We start from the raw sequence: 16,923 nt of genomic DNA, 5'->3' as shown, positions 1-16,923 counted from the left end.
GACCCGCGCGTGGGTGTCTATATGTGGGGCGTTCTTTGCCAGGGGGTAGATATAGTCCAGCTAGCACAGTATCGATTGGGGGAAGCGGTAAAAGTGGTCACATCGCATGGTGGTCGTAGTAGAAGTATTAGTCGTAGTTGTGGTCATTGGAGGTAGAAGAACTCCAAATTAAAGTAAAGGCACAAACGTTCGAACGGAACAATGCAGCAGGCTAAAGAGGAAGATGCCAGCACTTCAGCAGGTGGGGGGAGTTTATACAAGCACGTGTTTTTTCACAAGTCTGAATGGGCGGGACGAACTATTTATTTGAGCATCATAGTGGAGATAATGAGTTGTGTTAGTATAACATTATGGGGAGTGGGCTAATTGTAGACACCTTTCTTTTCTTTTTTTTTTGCGAAACGGATTTGGCATGTCATTTTCAATGTTGCGTTGCTTGGGTTATGTCACCATGGAGAACGTTCGGCCAATACGAATTGCCGTTGTGTGAGTGTTAAATTTTTTATTTTTAACAAGAGTGTATTTGTGTTAATAACGATAATAATGTAAAACTTATTAATTTTTTTTTTTTTTTTTTTTTGATGTTTTATGTTTTCACTTATTAATAAGCAGTGATACGCTGTCATTTCGTTAATGTACCTTTCGACGTTATGATTTTAGAGAGTGCGCTGAATTCGAGTTGCAGCTTTTTTACTTAATTAAAAACGCGGGGTTCACACGAGCGCATCTGCATATGCATATACATCTGTATATATGTGTGTGTATCACTGTTATGGTTAATTCCTTGTTTCCCGTTTTTTGGTTTTCCCAGTTTATCACCAATTTTTTTTACCCCCTCGGGCGTGTCAAAATTTGTGAATGGGGTGTGCACGCCTACGTAATCGTGTGTATGCCGCCTGTGCTGTTTGTGTCGTTTGTTCCGCTTATACAGATGATGTCGTGTAGCCATTTTTTATCATGTTAGCCCCATGTCACATCTGCGGGCCTTAAGAATGCATCCCCGTGAGCAGTCGTATTTTAAAGCCGTTACGAGATCTAGTTACTACCACGGGCTGTTACCACGTTTATGCGTACCCCCATGCGCCCCGTTGTTCCCGCGCATCTTCCTATCCGTGTGCCAATGCATGTACCAATGAGTGTGCCAGTGTCCATGCCTGCGCGTGCGTGTATACCGCGCTTATTCTTATGGTTATATAGTTATTATGACGGTAATTGTTAAGCTACTGTTTTACATGCGTGCATTTTGTTGTTATGTATTGAGCACCTGTTACAAATTCAACATCTTTAAAAAGAAAAGCAGCCTCATGTACGCAGGTGTACGCATGTGCATGCGTGTACGTGTCTATATGCGCACATGCTCGCCATTTAAAAAAGCTTTCAATTTCTTTTTAATTTTTTTAAATCTTTGTATTTGCCTAATATGTTGTAAACAGTCCATAGAGAGGAGAAAAATCGCAAAGTTTAAAATTTACCCATGATTAAAGTGTGTATTTAAAATTGAGAACCCAGCTGAGGGGTCGGAGTCCAGGGGAAGAAGGCGGCACGTGTGCGCACATATGTATATGTGTGCTTTTATTTTACTTATTTACTTGTTTATATATTTTTTTATTTTTCGCCTAATTTTTTAAGTGCACAGCGGGTGTAGACTTGTTCGTTACCTTCCCATGTCACTGTTGTGCTACCTCCTGTCTGCATTCTGCGCACTATTGCCCTTTTACGTGCCCCTCCGAATTTGGTAACACCTGCCTTACCCGGCGTAGTGCTTTTAGCGGCGTGCCTTGCTCTGTGCAGCTTTGCTTTTTAAAGAAAATGATAAGGCAGATGGATACCGATCCGACCAGATGAGCAACACAATACAGTACACAGAAAAATGAGGTGAAGGGATTGGCCATATGTGCACATGTGACAACACATATGTGTCATTACTTGTTCTGTTTGTTTGCTTAATCGGGCACGGTCCCCCCTCGACAAGAATGGACTAGTGAAGAAGGGACCCGGAAGATACATGCTATCGTGATGGGTAGTATGCCGCACACCCATATTCGGCTTATCAATAAAAAAGGCTTTTACAAAATGCGCACTTTTTTGTATCCCCCTTTTGAGTGAAACAATGAAGGAGATACATCATCTGTGTAGAAACGGACGGGAAAGCATCCATGTTTTTTATACCTAGCTGAGGAGACCAGAACATATGGTGATAATTTTACCCTACACACACACACCCGCGTTATTTACAGTTGTTATTTTTACTAAGCGAAAATTAAAAAGTGGGAGCTGGAGTTCGCACAGGAGAGGAAAATCCCGTGATGCGACCTCACGTCAGGTTCGAAAACTTATATGTGAAAGTTGTGCGAGGTTGTTCCGAAGTTGTGCCGAAGTTGTGTTGAAGTTGTGCCGAAGCTGTCTGCATGTTATATAATTTCATTGTGACGTCGTACGATGTTTTTTTTCTTTCCACTGTTCCCCCTTTTGTGCTCATTTTTCACTCATCCTTCGTCGACGTCGCCCCATTTTAGTCATAAGACACAGGTCAACATTTTTAGGGGTCCCTTTGTGTAGGCATTCCAGCAGTGCCTCTATCTTTGCATTTATACATATAGACAAGTGCCTAATTAAAACAGTTACGAAACTTACCCAATTTTGTGTCTCCCCTCCCCCCGTTTAAGTCAAAGTTAAGGAGCAATTCACGCCCCTGGAGCAGCGGAAATGGGAAAAAATGAAAACGCTATCCTAGAAAGGCAAGTTCAGCACATGTGCAGCGCGGAGTTCTTGACGCTGTTCTGTCTAGGCACGATCCTATTTTGTCATTTCATTCTTTTAAAAGCTATAAATGGAATAATATTACAATGCAGTTATCTAAGCCAGTGCGCAAAATGGTGTAAAGCTCATGAGAAGGGAAGAAACATCCCCTTTTTAAATGTTTGCATTATACGCTTGTGTTGTATGTAAAGTTCATCCGTGGGAGGACCTCCCAAAATATGTAAGTGCTAGCCATCCCTCGTCCTTCCCTCCGTTGTCATTTCGTTTCGCGTAATTCCTTCAGCACAGAATGTCAAAAGGTGGTCAGTCCTAGATCACTTGCAAATTTTGAAAAAAAAAAAAAAAAAAAGCAAAATGGGGAGGAAGATAAGTGCCTAAAAATGTTAGGGGGGTTGTCATTTGGGAGCAGACGCTGCAGAGCAATTTTGCCCCTACGTCATGTTCCATATGTAACTTCTCATTTCGGAGGGAAAATTACTCCTACGTAATTTGCGTCATTTCGGTGATTTTTGTCTCGCTTATTTTTTACATTTTCAATTTTGAATTTCTTCATTTTCGTTCCGACATTTTTGGAGAATACATGCCGCACATGTTTAAGGAAAGGTTAATTCCCCCGTGGGGGACTTATTTTTAAAAAAACAAAAAGAATCAATCTTGTATGGGTAATTTCCCCTCTTTTTTTTCCTTTTTGCGACTGTTTACTTCTGTGACGGAAGCTCAGTTGACGATACATTTTAAGAAGTACCTAAATGAGAAGCACATCGGCGAGGAGTGCTCCTTTTAGCGACTCCTCCCATAGGAGCGGTGAAACTCTACCACCAAAAAGGGGAAATGTGTGAAATGATGCATGAAAAAGTACGAGAAAAAGTACGAGAAAAAGTACGGGAAAAAATATGCGAAAAAATATGCAAAAACATAAGCGAAGGGAAAACCTGGTAGTAAAGAAGCCAAGGGATAAGGAAAAACACGACTTTCATGTGGCTGCCTAATTCGCATCATGCGATTCTCCTCCAATCGAAATTTTGGAAAAAAAAAAAAAAAGGGAAACTAAACCATGCATCATATAGCAAAATCTCTCTGCTTCTTCTTCATCTTGAAAAGTATAGAAAAGGCTACGAGTTTTTTTATCAACAAGGTACACATTTTTCATCTCACTGCATTTAGAAATGGTGACAACTTGGCACACATCCGTAAGAAATGTCCTAACAGCATGGGCGTGTCTGTGAGAAGAAAGGGTGCCTGCTTGAAGGGCCACGATGAGGTGGAAGCGGACGAAGCGAACGAAGCGGAAGAAACGGAAGAAGCGGAAGAAGCGGACGAAGCAGACGAGCAGAACCAACTGGGCGAGGTGGAAGAGACAGACACCAGCGACGGCAGGTTCGCACCCCACAGTGCGAAGAAAGTCACCACTGGGGGGAAGAAAGTCAAGGCCGGGAAAATAAAAAAAAGGAAAAGGAAAAAAAAAACGACGAATGCGGCCAAGTGTAGAACGTGCAATAAGATATTAAAGCCAAGTAGGAATAATGACACCGTATATAAACACACATGCACGCAACTATATTTGCACGCGAGGACGTATTACCAAGCCGAGCAAATTCCCGTTGCTCATTGCTCATTGTTTCTTCCTCCCTTTCCCATTCATCCCATCCCCAGGGGTAAAGTTTTGCGCCCATTGCGGCACGAACGTATCGGTGGAGAGAATTAAATTGAAAAAGTACATAGAGGATATCTACTTGCCTCTCAGGTGAGCATCTAGACTGTGTATAAGAATGTGCTGGGAAAGAGTCTCCATGCGAGGCGACTAGGTGTGAATTGCTAACCTTTTGGTTTCTCCCATTTATTTGCAGGAAGGAGGAAGTAAGTGACAACACGTATCGCGTGGAGAAGGGATTCTGGAACGACATACTGCCGGTAAAGACATGTTCGACGTGGAAAACGGATGTTGCATTTGTTCACATTTTTCATTTCACCATTTTGGACAAATTTCCCAATTTTTTTTTTTTTTTGTTTTTGCGAAGAAATTAGGCAAATATGAACTGCACGAATTGGGGCCGAACAACTGGGAGGGCTTTTTGAAGTACGTTTTTGCATCGCAGCTGTCTGCAGGTGTGAATGGAGGGGGAACGTTGGAAGGTGTTTTTGTGGCGTCCTTTCCGATGTGCTCCGCACCGTTGCCGCTCCTTTACTGATCCTTTACCTTACTTTATCACACTTCTACTCCTTTTTTTTTCCACTTTTATTTGCACCCCCTTTTCAGGTATTTAAAGTCGAAGAATTGCTCACCGAGGACGATGGCCCTGTACCAGTCCACGTACCAGGTGGGGCACAATTACACACATACGGCGACATCATAAAGTGGAAATTTAATTTCGTTGCTCCGTTTGGTTTCCCCTCTTTTTTTTGTGCTTAAATACGTAACTTTAAAAAACGTAGTCCCAATTTAACTCTCCATTTCGCTTAACTCTCCCCCACACCCAAACACACACATACAGCAATCACTGAAATACGCCTTATACCGGGACTATCTAAAGAGCGTACATAATTTTCGTAAAATTAAGAATAGCACAATTCCGAGGAGGAAGATTACCCCACTATCTCCCAAAGAGGTATGTCGAGGGGATGTGATAGCTCCGTAAAAATAACACGAGATGTACCGAAACGAAATGAAAAGAGAAAGACCAGAGATTGAGAGTGTTAGTAGAAGGTCATCCAGGGATGTCCCCTATTGGCCCATTAACTCTGTTTCGCCATGTTTCATTACATTTTGCTTCTCTTCTTTCCATTTCATTTCCTCCCCCTCCGCAGATAGAACTGCTACTGATGAACAGCGGGGACATGCACAGAGCCATCTTCGCCCTCAGTATAGGTACTGCCGCGTAAAGCCTCACTACTATGTAAATCACTCGTGCCAACAAAAAATTCGGCATTTTTCTTTAAACTGCCATATGGTTTCCCAAAATTTACAAAGGCATAGGGTTGCGTCCGTCGGAGGTCCTGCGGATTCTTTGGGAAGACATCAATTTTGAAAAGAAAGAAATTTTCATTAAAGGTCAGAAGACCAAGTATAGCAACACGGCCATACCCATGACGAATTTTGCCTACAACGAATTGGTGAAATGGTACAACTACGTCGTTCATTTGTGCGTTCATTTGTGCGTCCAACTGTGCCTCCATTCGTATTATTGGGCACGTGATATGCCTCATTTTTACTTTCTCGAATGAACACTTGATTACTCTACCCGATGCGACAGGTGGGAGATAGAGAAGAAGCCTCTGAAGGGGCTGTGCTTTTATTCGGAGACGATCAAAAATAAGTTTAATTACACCAACACGAAGACTCCACTAAGTAAGTTCTCTTTAAAATGCATCGATTTCACAAAAAAAAAAAAGGAGCAAAGGAGAAAGGGAGAGAAGCAGAAAAGGAGAAAAATGTGCGACTTATCAAAAAAGAAAAGTTATCTTTTTTCGCCTATTTCTCAATACGTACATGATGAACATGTAACGATTGACACTTGCTCATTTGTTGATTCGTCACTGGGTCACACTTCGACATTTCCATGCTTCCACTTTTGCAGAAACGTTTAAAACAGCGCTGAAGGGAGCAGCCAAACGGTATGGAAATAACGCGCCGCGGATATAACAGAATGCGATGCGCTTTGTCACTGTGTGTATGTGCACTCAACGAGAGAACTGTGTGTTGAATTTGCTCCTCAGGGCTGGACTCGAAATCAGCGAAGACGGAAAAAAGAGAAGAATATTTCCCTACCTGTTAAGGTTAAAAAAACTTTTTCTTTTGTTTTGGTCATATTGCGCAAAAATGTCGAAATGTTTAAAATCCATTGACGCAATTTTTTGCCTCCCCTTCTGTAGACACTCCTTTGCAACAATTGCTGCAACGTCAAACCCGCCTGTCCCGCTTCCAGTAGCGCAAGTATGTCATTCCGTTCCCTGCCTTTAAGTGTTCTTCCACTGTACATATATTTGCACTTCACCGAAATGGAATTTTTTTTTTTTTTTTTTGGCACATCTCCATATGTGTGCTCAACGGTACTATTTCAAATTGTTTCTTTGCAGGCAATTATGCGACACTCATCTTCAAAAATGTTATTGGACACTTACACAAAGGCAGGAAACAACATAATCAGGGACGGCTTGGATAACTTCAAAATATAGGGGAGTGTTTGATGGGGCCTCCTGCGTGCTCAAAAGGCATAATTAAATAGCATCTCGAATTTGTTTCGTTCGACCTGCAAATACACACGAAGAGGTGTGTGCGCATGTATGGCATGAACAAATGAAGCGCCACTTTTTTGTGAACCCGTTCTCTTGCGCACGGCTAAAGGTTGCGCAGAAGATGGGCATATTTGTGCTTTGGGGGGTTTCCCCATGTTTTTTCTGGCTTGTTTTTTATATTTTTTCCTTTTCCATTTGTGTTTGCCCCCCCCTTTTGATTAGTAGTAATTCTTTTTCGCATGCATTTTCTAATGTGCAGCATTTTGTTGGCTTGCCATGCTGTGCGAGATGGACGCAAGTCACACCCTCGTGAGTTAGACCAACGTGCGGTACATTGTGGAATCCTGCGTTTTATTCTTGTTTTTTGTGACCCTTTTTTGTACGCCCCTTACCTGCCCCGCTTGGCCCCTACCGGCACACCAGCTCGGCAAGCCTCCGTTCGAAAGCAACTGCGCGAAAGTTGTTTTCATCCCTTTGTTAAAAATACAACGATTCGTACGCCCTTATGAATCAGAAGTGCATGTTGTATGGATTCATTTTGGCAACTTCTAGCTAGTCATTTTTATCACTATGCAAAGCATTTGAACTTTCCCTTTTAATTGTATCCCTCTCGTCAGGTGTCCTCTGATTTGCCTGATCGTCCTCATCGTCTTTGTCCTTTTCCCCATTTAGATTTTCTTCGATTTGGTGTGAATGCATCGGAGTGGCAATTTTATCATCAGGACTGGGTCCCCCTTGGCTAGGTATTTCGTCTTCCGCCCTTTTGGTATCCGATCCAGTGGGTGTTTCCTCCACACTGAGCACTTCCCGCATTATATCAGCGTCCTCTTTTGCGTCAACTTCCTCCTTTATTTCTGTGTCTAACATTATTTCGATGGCGTCCATTATATCTCTATTCTCTTCTCCTTCGGCACTTCTCTTTACTTCCGCGCTTCCCTTTACTTCCACGTCTTTATTTACTTCCACGTCTTCCTTTACATCCACACCCCCTTGAGGAAGATCTCTACGTGAGCAGTTCATATAATTCTTCGCCTCTGAAATTCCTTCCATTCGGTTACGCTCCAGTTTGCAAATTTTGGAACCCCCCCTTTGTGTGTGCTTACTTAACTCTCTTGGGTGTACCTCCTGACCCACTTGGACACATTGACTGCCCTTTCTCTTATCATCCTGATCTTTTGATATGCTGAAAAATGACGTGTTGAGAACATTCGATGCAATATTAAATATGGAATTCAACTTTTCTGTCTCCATAAGTAAATTATATATGTTACTTTTTGTGTGTTCTTTTAGAAGATTCAAATTATGCCCCTCCTTTTTTTGGAGGCTCATATTATTTACATGTTGGTTTGAATTTTTTTCAAAAATGGTTCGTTCGATGTTAGTTTCGTTTTCATCTGGAGTTGCATGATTTGTGTGTTGCCTCAACTGCGCATTGGTTGTTTGTGCGATTGGTGAGGAGGCTCCGTATGGTGTGTTTCTACGCGGTGAAGCGGCATCTGTATGGACAGGCGCAATCGAGTTAGGAGTTGCGTATTCCTCCCCTTGGCAGGGTTCACGCTGAACACTCCGTTCGTTGTCAAGACTGTTGCAACTTTCGATTCCTGCCTCCTCCTCACGTATAACCGGGGCATAAGTAAAGTGAGGTGACCTTTTTTTGTCAAAGTTTTGTGTAAGTTCTGTTTTCACATCATTCACAATGTCTCTTATGTGATTTTCTAATTTCTCATTCTCTTCATCTAATATCCTATTTTTGTTTTTTAGTAACTCCATATGGTCAGAGATAGTTATCAAGGAATTCTGCAAATCCATGATCCTCCAAATTAGTTCGTTGTTGGAAATCTTTTCCAACTTGTCATCGTTTAGGGGATTCATTTTAGGGGGAAAAAGAAAGGGCGTTCTTTTTTTTTATGTCGTTAGGAAAAGGTTCTTTCCAAATTGGAGAATTTCTGGATCATATACCTGGGAAGTGTACTTCTTTGCACATGTAATCCGGAGCGATGTCGTACGTTACTGCAAACCTGTGTTGGTGCCCCTACGCATGCGTCAGGGGTGGGCCCAGAATTTTTTCCACTATAACAAGTGTGAATTAGTTTTGGAAACCGCCATTCTGCAGGAGAAAAAAACAAGAAAAAAACAGGAAAAAAAAAAAAAAAAAAAATAATTTTTTACAAGTGTTAAGATACACTACTTTCACCACCTGGGGGGGTCTCGTGGGTCAGTCTGCACGATTTGCCCTTACCCGCATATACATGCCAAAATGGGAAGTGACAATTACATGGCTGAATGTAAAAGAAGTTGCCCGAGTAATCGACAAACTGGCCGTATGAATTGCAAACCGTATGCGGTCTGCGCGAAGGGACCAACGAGGGGATATGCTTTTCGAAATAAGTGAACAAAGTGGAAAAATTGGAAAGCAGAAAGAGCGGGGAGATTCAGAATTAATGCGTGAAGGGTGAGGCGCCAAGGGGTTCCGAAAGGATATACGTATATATATACGCATATGTACGTGTATTTATACGTATTTATATACGTATATGTATACTACATGTACGTGCTAAGCCCCTCCTTTTACGTGGCCTCAAAAATGTGAAGGGCAAAGTAGGCAGCCTCGGAAGTGGGCCCACCAAGTGTACGTGGATGTGTCCTTTTTTTTTTTTTTTTTTTTTTTGCACCAGATGAGAGTTCCATGCGGGCTACTAAGAAGGACACAACCCGCAGACTCAACCGCAGCGCGCACAATGGATAAAGGGACGAAGGGCAAACTCCTCTTTGCACATTTGAACAAAAGGCCATATATCAGCAAGGCAGAGGAAATTACCAAGTCCAGAAGCTGCACCGTCAAAAAGAACAAACTCAAAAATATATACGTGGATTTTTCCCTGAATAAATATATCAACATAAATAGCCTTAATGTAACCAAATTTATTAAGACGCCAATACATTACCAGACATTTAGAGAGCTTGTCGACACGATAAAAAGCGTCAGCAATGTGAGGTTGCAAAACATTCACTTGGTGAGAAAAATTGTGAATTCTATGGGGGTTTACGTAACGAATTATTTAAACAACGTGAGTCAATTGAGCGATTTGAGTAGTTTAAACCCGTCGAATGGTGGAGTGAACTGGGAAGACAACTTTTACGACATGGATAATTGTGACGAGGACGAAAATGCGATCACTCCAAATAGCATCATTACAGTTCTGATTAGTCTATACAAGCTAAAGTATCGAAACGAGAAATTTTTGCAATTGCTGGAAAGGCTTATATTTGTGAAGAAAGACAAGTTTAAATTTTCCCAGCTGAATTTAACCCTCTACATATATTCCTATTTCAACAGAGTAAATAAAACCTTCATAAATTGCCTACTAATGACTATTTTGGACAATGAAAAGATGCTAAATGGGGATAACATTTTGAGCATTTTCACGTCCTTATTTTATCTGAACTGTAAGAATGAGAAGACGGTAGATCGTTTGGCAAATTATATCATTTCCAACAATCTACAGTTCGATATCAATGTTATCATTTTTCTTTTGAACAATTTGAGGAAGCTGAACTGTTCAAGTATTTCTCTTATGGAGTATTTCCACGATCAGATTGTTCTCAAATTGGGGTTCCTTCCTCCTGGAGGGGCAGAAAGGGGGAAGAAGTTTGTGGACCCATTCTTTTTAAAGAGAAAGATTCAGCACATTATTGATGAGGAGAATCGCCAACAGAGGGGTTACTCACCTGGTGCATGCCTCTGGGGTGACGCACAAGAGGGGAACCCTGACCATATGCCACATGTGAAGGATGAAAAAAGGGGAGAAGTCACATCGAGTTACGATCCCCCCATGGGTGGCATAGACCTAAGTTACAATCTGTGTGAAGAAGACATAAACAGCACGTACGGATCAGTACACAATAAATACATTGTGGAAAATAATCACGTAGATTATATTTACGAGTATTATAATGAGAAAGATCTGGAAGAGGGAAGTAAGAGCAAACTGGACATCCTCATGGAGGTACTCATATACAACAAACACTTCAAGCAAGACTTGCTAACCGTTTTGTATGAATATCTTCTGAACAACTTAAAAATTTTTATGAGTCAAAATGATAGTGACATGTGTCGCATCTTATCCAACATGTATTATTTTCAAATAGATAACTTCCCGAATGTTCTTCTTCTAAATAAAAAAATTCTTTTAAGTATGTGTCACTATTATGTCCCATTTTATAAACGGACGAAAATAATGATTTTTCTGTACTTAAAATTGCTGCTAGAGAAGCACAACTATTTTGACGTATTTATCGACACCATATTGCAGAAAAAGATACAAACGGATTTGCTAACTTTGGAGGGGAGACAATTCTTAAATCTTCTCAGTGAGTGCAAAAATTATAGTGTAAGCAAGTACCTTTGCGACATTTCTTTGGTTTACTTTGACTTCTTTACGGTGAAGTACTCATCGCATGGGTTAGAACAAGTGGGGGACACATTAGACAGATTGCAAGGGGACCAACACTATGAATCTTCTTCCCCCCAAGTGATCCCCCCCCAGAGGGATGAAAACAAAAAGGGATTCATAACAGTCCAGTTTAACGAAAAAAACAAGCTAAGCTCCTACGACGGGCAATTTTTATTACACCTTTTTTACTTGTACATTCAAATGAAATACTACGAAGGAATATTCCTCTTCCTTAAGAGCTTATTTTCCGGGGTGAGCGATTTCAAGAAATTCGACCCATACGTATACTACAAAATTAATAATCATTCTGCCGATTTTGCCGTGAGGAATCAGGTCCAGGAGGTGCAGAGGCCTGATGTGTACGTCAGGCTGAATGCAATGCAAATAATTCACCTGTACGAGTATTTTAAGAGCGCCTTTGAGTCAAATGAAGATTTTATCACCCAACAGGGTAATATGATAAGTGCGAACCATGAAAAGGCTCTTTATCACCACTTCTACGCATTCAATGGGGATAATTCTGGTGATGGCAGCTTGGGGCATGTTGCCTCCCCCTCGCTAGTTCAAATGAAACAGTGTAAGCACCCTTTGCGTTGTGAAAATAAGACAGAATCCGGTCCAGTCAGCAAATATTTATTCACCGAATGGAAAGTTAACTACATTAGTGGTAATAACCTCACTGCTACTTCGAAGTGGGAATCCAATAGGGCGTTTGGAAATGCCCTCGAAGGGGGATGGAACAATGGGGGGATCCCTTGGGAGAAGAAGAAATACAACTCGAAGTTACCAAAAAATGGAGAATTAAAAAATGAGCATCTCAGCCAAAATGGAAATATCGTCCAAGACGAAACTATCCACTTTGAGAGAAGCACCTTCCACGTAGACAGCCATGTTTATAATGTCCTGAGCAACATCTTCCTGTACACCCCTGTGGACCTATTCGCGTTACACATTCACCACCTTAATTCGAAGAATATCTTTTTTTTGTTGCAGAACATAATTTTTAAGTTGAATTGGCTGAACGTTCAGTACCTTTCCCTTGTAGTTGCAAAGATATTTGCCCGAATGAGTGAAGAAATTTGTCGCGAAACGAAGAAGGATTATTTCGTATATCTCGATTTCTTCCATGATTACTTACTGGGGGAGGAAGGAGCTAGTCAGAAGTTTTCCTATCAGTCGAAGCGGACAGGGGGCACACAAAATGTTAGTTATCTAGATGGGCGGGACAAAAGACTGCTTATAAGTAGGATTCACCAAAATTGCATCACCAAATGCGGAGACCAAGATAAGGTAAAAAAACGCATCGCATATATATTGTGCAAAAATAGAAGCTACGCTAGGTATGTAAATAATGAGATCATCTTTGACGAAAAATTTCTAAGCCTCCTTGTTCAGCTTGTCTTAAGAAAAAAAACAATTTCCCCCCCTTGTTCTTACTACGACATGACGAATGACAGTTTGCTCCTCATATTGAAGTGTCTACGAACGAGGAAGAAAAACCCAAAGTACATGCAGAGCGTGGAAGTAATAACGAACATATTTCTGTTTAGGTATATTCAGTACAAGTACAGCGAGGAGGCGAATGAAGACAATTTGTCCAAAAGGTGTGCATCTGAAAAGGTGCCTTTTTTGGATTCCCAAGTGGTAGATATGCAGGGGGGGGGAAGGGGGTTATGCCTGAATTTGGACTTGCATGTAAATTCTGACGCAAAAATGAACTCCTATTTGGAATGTAATTTGTCCCAACATAGGGACCACGCAGAGGGAACACCCGTCCAGAAGGACAAGCAATGTGGACGTAGAACACATAACACTGCTCTGCAGCGAAAAGGGGAACATCAGCCTTCTGTCAGCTTTACGAGTGCACCGGGGGATGACACCCAAAAGGGCGCTTCCAATTCCCCTAGCTCAACAGACGAGGGCAACTTAAACGAGGAGAATCAAATGACGAATAAAAAGGATACGCCGAGAAAATACATACGAATATATTATACAATTGTGAAGGTTCGATATTTTCACGAAATGTCTATCAATAAACATATATTTCGTGAATTGTGCGTAAACAGAGAATACATCGATAATGCCATCTTTTTGAACTTGCTTTTTTTTATATATAAATACAAGTTTGACGAAATGAGATACATCCTCCTGCTGCAGAAAAAATGTGCCCTGTATAAGGACTTATATTATACGCATTCGAATTGTAGGATAGTGGAATTTCTTTGTAAAAAATTGAAAATCAATTTGGACGATAGCGTAAGGACTATCCCCACGAAGCAGACGTCTTATGATTATGAAAATTTATAGGGCGAAAAAAAAAGAAAACATATTAAGGGAGAGGAAATATCTACATACAGAAAAAAAAAAAACTTTAAACGCGCACAACTCGGCGTCTCTCAAAAAGGGACAAAACTATGTATGAAAAAACAGAAAAAAACGATCTCCCCATTTTTGAAGTCGAAAAGGTGTTTCACCAGTGCAGGTATCCAAACGGATGTCATTCGTGTCAACACTTTTACACATTTTGGAACAGTAGAACGTTTTTTTTTCTTCTTTTTTTTCTTGCAATCCAAGCGTCTTCACTCCTATGGAGAATTTCTCTTTCATTTTTTTGTATGCGACGTTTTGGAGTTACCACTCATGTTGGGCGTGGAAATGAGAGTTCGCTTAATTTGGTTTATCGACAATTTGAAAAGCAGATTTCTTTTTTTTTTTCACTCCCGTTTGTTTTCGTTTGCGCGTTTATCGTGATTGTGCTTTGCCATTTTGCGTTACACGATTGGGTAAGTTTATACTTGCATACAGAATACATAAATGCAAACAGGTATGTTTTTTTTTTCTTCTTTTTTTTTTGGAGGGGGGCGCACGCAAAACGGTCTTATTTTGGTGTACGACAAACGGAATGCCCTTTCAACGTTTCTGCAAGTGAATTTCTATTTTCATTCATAGATTTTCCTCTTCATTTTTTCGTAAATTTAGAAACGTGTAAAAGGCACATATATAGCAGGTAATGGGGTTAGGGTGTTTTCCTACGACTACATTTTTTTCTTCCGTGTGTGTTTTTTTCTTCCCCCTTTTTGTATTTCTCACTTGCATGTGCATGAAAAGAAAAAAAAATTAGAGTGTTCCCTTCCGTTATGATCCATGTATTTGTGCGTAGATTTATTTGCAAGTATACTTTACACGTACGTACACGAATGTACATGCGTCTACCAGCAGCCGCGTGGTCGAATGAAGAAAGAGGCAGGTATGTCAGCACACGAATGACAGCTGTAGATTGACAAATGAGCAGTTGGTGTAGCATACCCCTCACGTTTAGCGAGAATGTCATGTGAAAACGCCGTACCCCCGTGAATATGTAAAAATTCTAAACCTCCGTATATATACGTACATATCTTACACGCGTGCATTTAGTCCAAAGTGTAAAGCGCGAAGCTAGGAACAATCCACAAAACCGCCCCTCCTGTACATTTCTTTCTGCACCCTCAAAATTTTCTTAAGAACATACTTAGTAAAAGAGGTGGTAGAAAAAGCGAAAAAACTGTTTGGAGGGAGCTAAAAATTTCACCTTGTTTTCCTAAGCTTTTTTTTTTTTTCGTCAACGTTATAATATATAGCTGACGCAGGGGAAGAAATCCAAAGTTGAATTTGAAAGCAAGGGTACAGCGCGAAGCAGGGCATAGCCCGCCTACGCACCTTATGTATGCCGCTGTGTGCATCTTTTCTGCCCATTCTGCTAATCTCTTGCCAGCTTCTACGTCCGCACGTCGTATGGAACTGCTCCCTGTGGAACTGTCCCCTATGCAACTAGGCTGCTCTCCGTCAGCATGGTCCCATCGGGCCCCGTGGAATGCCCCTTTTGTTTTTCGCATGTGCAACCCCCCTTCCCCCGTGATAGGCGCAATTTGGACATAGGAGAAGCATAACTCCCCGGAGGAACCCCCATCACAAGAATGGTATAGCTCTGAAAGGCAACCCAGAAGAATCATCCTTCTCCTGCACAAGCTCTCTACCCCTCACTCTTATATTTAAGCAAAAATCCAATTTAGAAGAAATGAACGAAGATGGATCGAACAATTTAATCATAGAAGATATAATCCGAAAACATATTGAAGAGAAAAAGGAACTCGTGGAGAAAATGATAAAATTTAGAGACAGGATACCACTAGTAGAGTATAAAAAAAACGATGACGAAATGTACATATGCTCAAGGTACTATTTTATAGGCGATATTTACATTAAGGTGAAGAAGAAGCAGGACAAGTTTAGGATCACTTTTGTGGGGAGTAAAGAGGGCGACGACGAGGAGAATATGGAGCAGTCGCATCTGGGGAGGTCGCATCCGGAGCTGGAGCAAAGTTCGAAGTTTACTGATGAGAAGAAGAACACACTGCGGGAAAGGCCCAGGAAAGAAGAAGATGCGGACAAGCTACATGCAGAAGTATCCAACGATAAGCTGCGAACGCACACAGACAATGACCAACTAAATGCAGAAGAAGATACAGACGAAGTGAATACAGAACTAGATAACGAAATGGTAAATGATGAGTTAGAAAACGAGCTGCTGAAAACAGAGTTGTATACCCAAATGCTGAATACAGATTTGTGCAGCCAAATATTGAGCACTCAGTTGGACAGCGAAATGTTGGACACAGAGTTGTACAACCAGATGCCGAACACTGAGTTGTACAACAAGATGCCGAACACAGAGTGCGAAAATTGGGTTCTTTCCAAATTCAGGAAAAAGAAATTTATCATTATTTTGAGTGGAACCTCAGGGGGGGGGAAGAGTACCCTTAGTTGCCTATTGGGTGTTTTTCTGAACATTCGACGGATTCTATCGACAGATGTGGTGCGGGAAATTTTAAGAAAATACAAAGTGAAGGATGACAAGTATCTTAAGTTTTCAACGTACGAATCGTGGAAGGTGAACTGCAGCGAAGATGAGGGGGACACTAGTTCTAGCACGAGCCGTGGGGGTAGCAGTATAGGTGTTAATAGCGGTGGGGGGAGTGAAGGTAACGGTGACCCCGAAGCGAGCAAAGCGGAGAGTGAGGAAACGCGGCTAAAAAGGAGGTGCATCGAGAACTACGCGAAGCAGTGTGAATTACTGTTCACTTACATCGATGACCTAATTAACGATCACATAAGGAGTAAGGAATCGATCATCATTGAGGGGGTTCATCTGAACGCAGACATGATGGAGAAGTTAAACAAAAAATATCCAAACAGAATTATCTATTTTTTAGTATACATAAATGATAGGGAAACCAGCATTCGAAGATTTTCAAGCAGATCTGTAGGTTCGAAGACAGAAGAAAATAAGTATATAAAAAATATTAATTACATTAATGACATACAAAAGTATTTATTGGAAAGGACCAAATGTTTGCATGTGCCAATTAATTATATTGAAAATATAGACATATATAATTCGCTAGAGAAGGTCCTTCGGATAATTCATTCATTTGGTTAA

The 16,923-nt window shown here is 41.1% G+C and overlaps 3 protein-coding genes across 3 annotated transcripts; 2 read left to right on the top strand and 1 right to left on the bottom strand.

Annotated features, from left to right (window-relative positions):
• Positions 1-7,545: 7,545 nt before the first annotated feature.
• On the bottom strand, positions 7,546-8,865 carry C922_00463 (hypothetical protein; the record flags this gene model as incomplete). The annotated part of the gene is made up of 1 exon (XM_008816079.1): positions 7,546-8,865. One exon carries the CDS (start codon positions 8,863-8,865, stop codon positions 7,546-7,548), a length of 1,320 nt encoding a protein of 439 aa, XP_008814301.1.
• Positions 8,866-9,731: 866 nt separating this feature from the next.
• C922_00462 (hypothetical protein) lies at positions 9,732-13,754 on the top strand (the record flags this gene model as incomplete). Its single annotated transcript, XM_008816078.1, has 1 exon — positions 9,732-13,754. One exon carries the CDS (start codon positions 9,732-9,734, stop codon positions 13,752-13,754), a length of 4,023 nt encoding a protein of 1,340 aa, XP_008814300.1.
• A 1,747-nt stretch (positions 13,755-15,501) lies between these two features.
• Positions 15,502-16,923, top strand: C922_00461 (hypothetical protein; the record flags this gene model as incomplete). Its single annotated transcript, XM_008816077.1, has 1 exon — positions 15,502-16,923. One exon carries the CDS (start codon positions 15,502-15,504, stop codon positions 16,921-16,923), a length of 1,422 nt encoding a protein of 473 aa, XP_008814299.1.

The sequence above is a fragment of the Plasmodium inui genome (genome assembly GCF_000524495.1).
Source record: "Plasmodium inui San Antonio 1 unplaced genomic scaffold supercont1.2, whole genome shotgun sequence".
NCBI lineage: Eukaryota > Apicomplexa > Aconoidasida > Haemosporida > Plasmodiidae > Plasmodium > Plasmodium inui.
The sequence above is the reverse complement of the archived record's forward strand: the minus strand, read 5'-3'. Positions and strand labels throughout refer to the sequence as shown.